We start from the raw sequence: 5539 nt of genomic DNA, 5'->3' as shown, positions 1-5539 counted from the left end.
ATCTATTTATATATGTCTTCACTACATTATCGCTGATACAATAGGATAAATTAGGAAGGATGGCATAGAGTAGCGGAATATATGATAGGATAGCATAGGATAAGGTAGGATAGCATAGCATACAATAGAATAGCATAGGATAGGATAAGTAAATACGAGATCGAGTTAAGAGATTAAAAAAAAGTAAATGGCACTTTTAATCAAAAGAAGAATTAAAATGAAGCACTAAAAATTCATTAGGCAGAATTTTCTTTCAGCTAAATAAATATACCTAGTATGGCAACTAGAACAAGCAAATATATACGTTAGAAGATGGTTCAGATCACCATCCGTTGCTCTTTTTCAAGGACCAAGCAGTTTGGCACTATTCGTATGAAAGGGGCAGCCCCCCCTCATACGCGAATGAATTAGTTTCCCCGGTGAACTTAACATCGTGTTTTCTTTTTCTTCTTTATTTTATTTATTTATTTTCTTTTTATGTCTTCACTACATTATCGCTGATATAATAGGAGGATGGCACAGAATTGCCAAATATGATAGGATAGCATAGGATAGGGTAGGGTAGGATGAGGTAGGATAGAATAGCATAGAACAGAATAGCATAGGATAGGATAAGTAAATACGAGATCGAGTTACGATTTTTTTAAATTATTATTATTATTATTATTTTTTAAATAAATGGCACTTTTGATCAAAAGAAGAATTAAAATGAAGTACTAAAAATTCATTAGGCAGAATTTTGTTTCAGCTTAATAAATATACCTAGTTTGGCAACTAGAACAAGCAAATATATACGTTAGAAGATGGTTCAGATCACCATCCGTTGCTTGTATCAAGGGCCAAGCAAGAGTCGCTATCAAAAGTCAAAAGAAATTTGAGTATTAGGGGAACTATTTTGAAGAAACGACTTTGCTTGTCTGATTTCAAAACCCATATATGGTAATTTCACATATGTATGGCCTCCCGTGGTATTGGAGTTTACATACTTTATAATGAAACAAAAAAACATAACCAAAAAAAGAAGTTGGGTGTTTTGTTGCGTTTCACGGGTAAAAGGAATGTATATACTAATATACATACCTTTATATATACACACACACATACATATACACACACACACACATATATACATATACATACATACATACATATATACGTTTATACATATATACATATATATTTATATGTATACACACATACACACACATATACATGCATATATATATATATATATATATATATATATATATATATATATAGAGAGAGAGAGAGAGAGAGAGAGAGAGAGAAATGGCCAAGACGTGGATTTAAAAATCAGTTTGGCACTATTCCTATGAAAGAGGCAGCTCCCCCTCGTACGCGAATGAATTAGTTTCCCCGGTGAACTTAACATCGCGTTTTCTTTTTTCTTCTTTATTTTATTTTATTTTATTTATTTATTTATTTATTTATTTATTTATTTATTTATTTATTTATTTATTTATTTATTTATTTATTTATTTATTTATTTATTTATTTATTTTCTTATATATCTTCACTACATTATCGCTGATATAATAGGAAGGATGGCACAGAATAGCGAAATATGATAGGATAGCAAAGGATAGGGTAGGGTAGGATGAGGTAGGATAGAATAGCATAGAACAGAATAGTATAGGATAGGATAAGTAAATACGATTTTTTTTTTTTTTTTTTTTAAATGGCACTTTTGATGAAAAGAATTAAAATGAAGTACTAAAAATTCATTGGGCAGAATTTTGTTTCAGCTAAATAAATATACCTAGTTTGGCAACTAGAACAAGCAAATAAATACGTTAGAAGATGGTTCAGATCACCATCCGTTGCTTGTATCAAGGGCCAAGTAAGAGTCGCTATCAAAAGTCAAAAGAAATTTGAAAAACTATATAAAAAAAAAAAAAAAAAAAAAAAAAAAAAAAAAATATATATATATATATATATATATATATATATATATATATTATAAAATAAAAAGGTAAATAAAGAAATAATCATCGACTCCAGAGCAGTTGTTACACGTGTCATAGGTTACAATGATAAGAGTCTTAAGGCTATCAATTTTGTGGAATATATTGGAAGATGTTAGTGACTATGGTGTCCAGAAAAGAAGTTGGGTGTTTTGTTGCGTTTCACAGGTAAAAGGTATGTATATATTAATATACATACCTTTACACACACACACACACACACACACACACACACACACACACACACACACACACATATATATATATATATATATATATATATATATATATATATATATATATATATATATATATATATATATATATATATATATATATATATATATACGTATATATTCACACGTACACACACACACACATACACACGCATATATATATATATATATATATATATATATATATATATATATATATATATATATATATATATCGTGGAAAGGAACTGGGGACTCTACCACGTACTCACTCCAAGATCATCACAACATGAAAACTACAATTAAGTATCATGCTGTGACCACGGCGGCTCAAACATGAACCTACCGTTAAAAAAAAAATGTATATATATATAGAGAGATAGATAGTTCTTGTCGAAAAAAATTACGTTGCCTTCATACTTTTAGTCGGTCTCCTTAACGCGCTTTGGTCCGCAGTGGAAGACAGATTAAGACAACGAAGCGGAGGTGTTTTCCTTCTTTTATCATGGGAAGACTTGTTTGTCAAGGAACAAGAAAAAGGTTTAACCATTTGGGAATACATTATATTCGCAAAGGTTTAAGCACGAATTATGGACCTTATTTACGTTAACATAGTGTCGTCAAATGCTGCTTTACGTTTACATAATAAAAAAATAAATTTACATATTTCCTTCAGTGAAGTGCTTCAGCACAAAGTAATGAAAATACATTTCGTTATCAGTGCAGTTCAAGATGTGGAAAGATGTTTATGATAACAGGATCCGGTCGGTCGAAGGCTGAGTGTTGCGGGCCGGGATCAGGTCCTAACTGTGGACGGCGGGGCTGAAGACGAAGTTCCCTCCGACGCTGGGCCTCCTGACGCAGGCGCACGCCACTGCCAGTTCTTCCACGTCTAACACGTGGATGTTGGGTCCTCGACGAACCCACACGGGGATGTGGCGGGTCACTGGCACGCATTGGTGTCCGTCCCTGGAGCACTGTGATCCCTCGCACGTGCACACGGCCTCCAGGACCACCGCCGGAGAGTACATGGGGGGCAGTTCCCGGGCCACGTAGTGGGTGGGACAGTCTCCGATGAGCTCGGAAATGTGGATCCAGTCGGGGCGCAGCTGAAGCTCAGGTTTGATGTGGTTCTCGTGCAGGTTGGAGTCGAGGGCGGAGCAGTTGATTCCGCGGTGGAGCATCTGAGACGTGTATACGATGGGGAAGGGCACTGCCTTGTACTCAGACCTGGAGGCGGCCTCCACCTCCTGCTCCGAGTAGTGCTGAAGGAGGCCGGGGATCAGCTCATCCAGCTGCCGCTTCCTTTGAGGCCGATGTCGGATGTAGGACCAAAGGCCTTGGTGTGGCGCCTCGCGTCCTTCCGACGGACGCCCGGCCACGTCGAGAGGGGGGCGGAAGTCCGAAGTGAGCGAGGGGAAGCCCAGGTCGAGGGCGAGCGAGGATCGGAGAGGGACGAGCACCAGGAGGAGAAGGAGGAGGGCGAAAGGCGCCGCGAGCTGGGACAGGACGGGAGCTGTGCGAGGCGCCATGGCGGACAGGTGGGAGTCGATGGAAGCTGACCGCCTTTTATACAGCTTGTGCCGCCCGCGCATCCTCGCACACGACAGAAACAACTATAGCCGTGCTTTTAGAGTGAACATTAAACGAAAGGTCCGATAAAAGCCCGGCTTCATAAGTTTCAGTATAGTTGGGAGATCAGAAACAAAACAAAAGCAGTGAGCATAGTTATTTCCTCTGTGAACATATCTTCATCGATTATAAATACACATAGAATCACATATTTAATCGAAAGCCGGAGTACAGCTTTGTTCTTCAAGAATCGCAATGCTCCTGTTTTACGTCACGGACTCCCTCGCAAGGGCTAGGGCGGTGTTTTCTTTCGAAGGACTTTGGTCCGGCAGGTGGCGACCGTTACCCCGAATGGATGCCCTCCCTCTTCATGTCGGGCCATTGGGGCAGGATTCCAACTCACACGCTGGGACACCGACTATCGTACTTTTATTGACTTCTGTTTTTTTCTCTTCCATCTTCCATCACTTTCTTTGGTCCCCGTCTGTGCGCGTTATGCTGCACGGAGGCGGCCGCTTCTTCAGGAATCTCAGCGAAATAGGAAAATGAAATTTGCGTAGGATCATAAATTGTAATGAAAACAAGGAAGGGTAGTATAAGAAATCAGTCATAGATTATCTTTCCTGTTCTTCTATCGCTTATAAGTTGTTCGCGGTGAATATTACAGATGAAAAACATAGTTCTGATGCAGTTATATGAAGAAATAAAAATATACACATATAGACAAACAATCATCGTAAAGATAAATACATTAGTGCCCGCTGTCATGGTTATTTTAAGCAGGACAAGTACAAGGCAAAGAAAACGAAGCCTTAGAGATTCAAAGTTTACAGCTACAGGCATTGTTTCTGCACCAATAATGGTGATAATGGTGATAAAGACTGGATATTGATAATAAGGATAACAACACGGACAGGAACAATGGCGACCGAGAGAAAAAACAACAACTAAAAACAAAATTAATACTGTCAATACTATTAATAATAATGATAGAATTATAGTGACAACTTTAACGAATAATTACAGAAATTATAATAACAAGAATAGTAATTATATATATGATAATATTAATATCAAAGTTAATAATAAGGATGGTGATAACAGCAATAGTGTTGATGATAATGACAAAAATGATAGTGGTAAGGGTAACAAAGGAGATGATAATACTATTATGGGAAATGGGAAAAAGTAAATATCGAAAAAGAAACTAAGAAAAAAAAATCATCAAAATGGATTGTGATGATGATGATGATAATGATGATAATAATTGAAATAAAAATAATATTACCAGTTATGGTAATAATAATGATGATGATAATATCAATAATAATAATAATAATAATAATAATAATAATAATTAATAATAATAATTAATAAAAACAATGATAATAATGTTAAGAAAAAGAATTTTAATAACAATGACAACACTCCTGATTGTAATATTGATAATAATAATAACAATGGTAATGAACACAATGATAATGATAATGATAATAATAATAGTAATGATAGTGATTATTAGGATGATCGTAATGATAATGATAATTGTAACGATGACGATGGTAATAAGGCATACAATAAGGTGGCCTCCTACAGCCTGCCATCTCTTCCTCATCTCACCGTCAGCTCCCGTACTCTCGCATGCCCTGACATCTCACAGCCCGGTCAGCGCTGGCGATCGTCCTCTCTATATGTCTCTATGTACATACGTTCACTTATTTCTGTTTTATTGTTCCATTTTATGTTTGTCCTATAAGTCACTTCTGT

General features: G+C 36.4%; 1 protein-coding gene across 1 annotated transcript; it reads right to left on the bottom strand.

The window, feature by feature from the left end:
- Nucleotides 1–2747: 2747 nt before the first annotated feature.
- LOC119579417 lies at nt 2748–3732 on the bottom strand. The gene has a single exon (XM_037927220.1). The coding sequence runs from the start codon at nt 3730–3732 to the stop codon at nt 3004–3006; it is 729 nt and encodes a 242-aa protein (XP_037783148.1). The 3' UTR covers nt 2748–3003.
- Nucleotides 3733–5539: the final 1807 nt, after the last annotated feature.

This window comes from Penaeus monodon, chromosome 12, assembly GCF_015228065.2.
Source record: "Penaeus monodon isolate SGIC_2016 chromosome 12, NSTDA_Pmon_1, whole genome shotgun sequence".
NCBI lineage: Eukaryota > Metazoa > Arthropoda > Malacostraca > Decapoda > Penaeidae > Penaeus > Penaeus monodon.
Note: the sequence above shows the minus strand (reverse complement) of the source record. Positions and strands in the feature narration are given on the sequence as shown.

What these genes read in the sequence shown, in the direction of transcription:
- LOC119579417 (XM_037927220.1), bottom strand. Translation starts at nt 3,732, where the DNA reads ATGGCGCCTCGCACAGCTCCCGTCCTGTCCCAGCTCGCGGCGCCTTTC.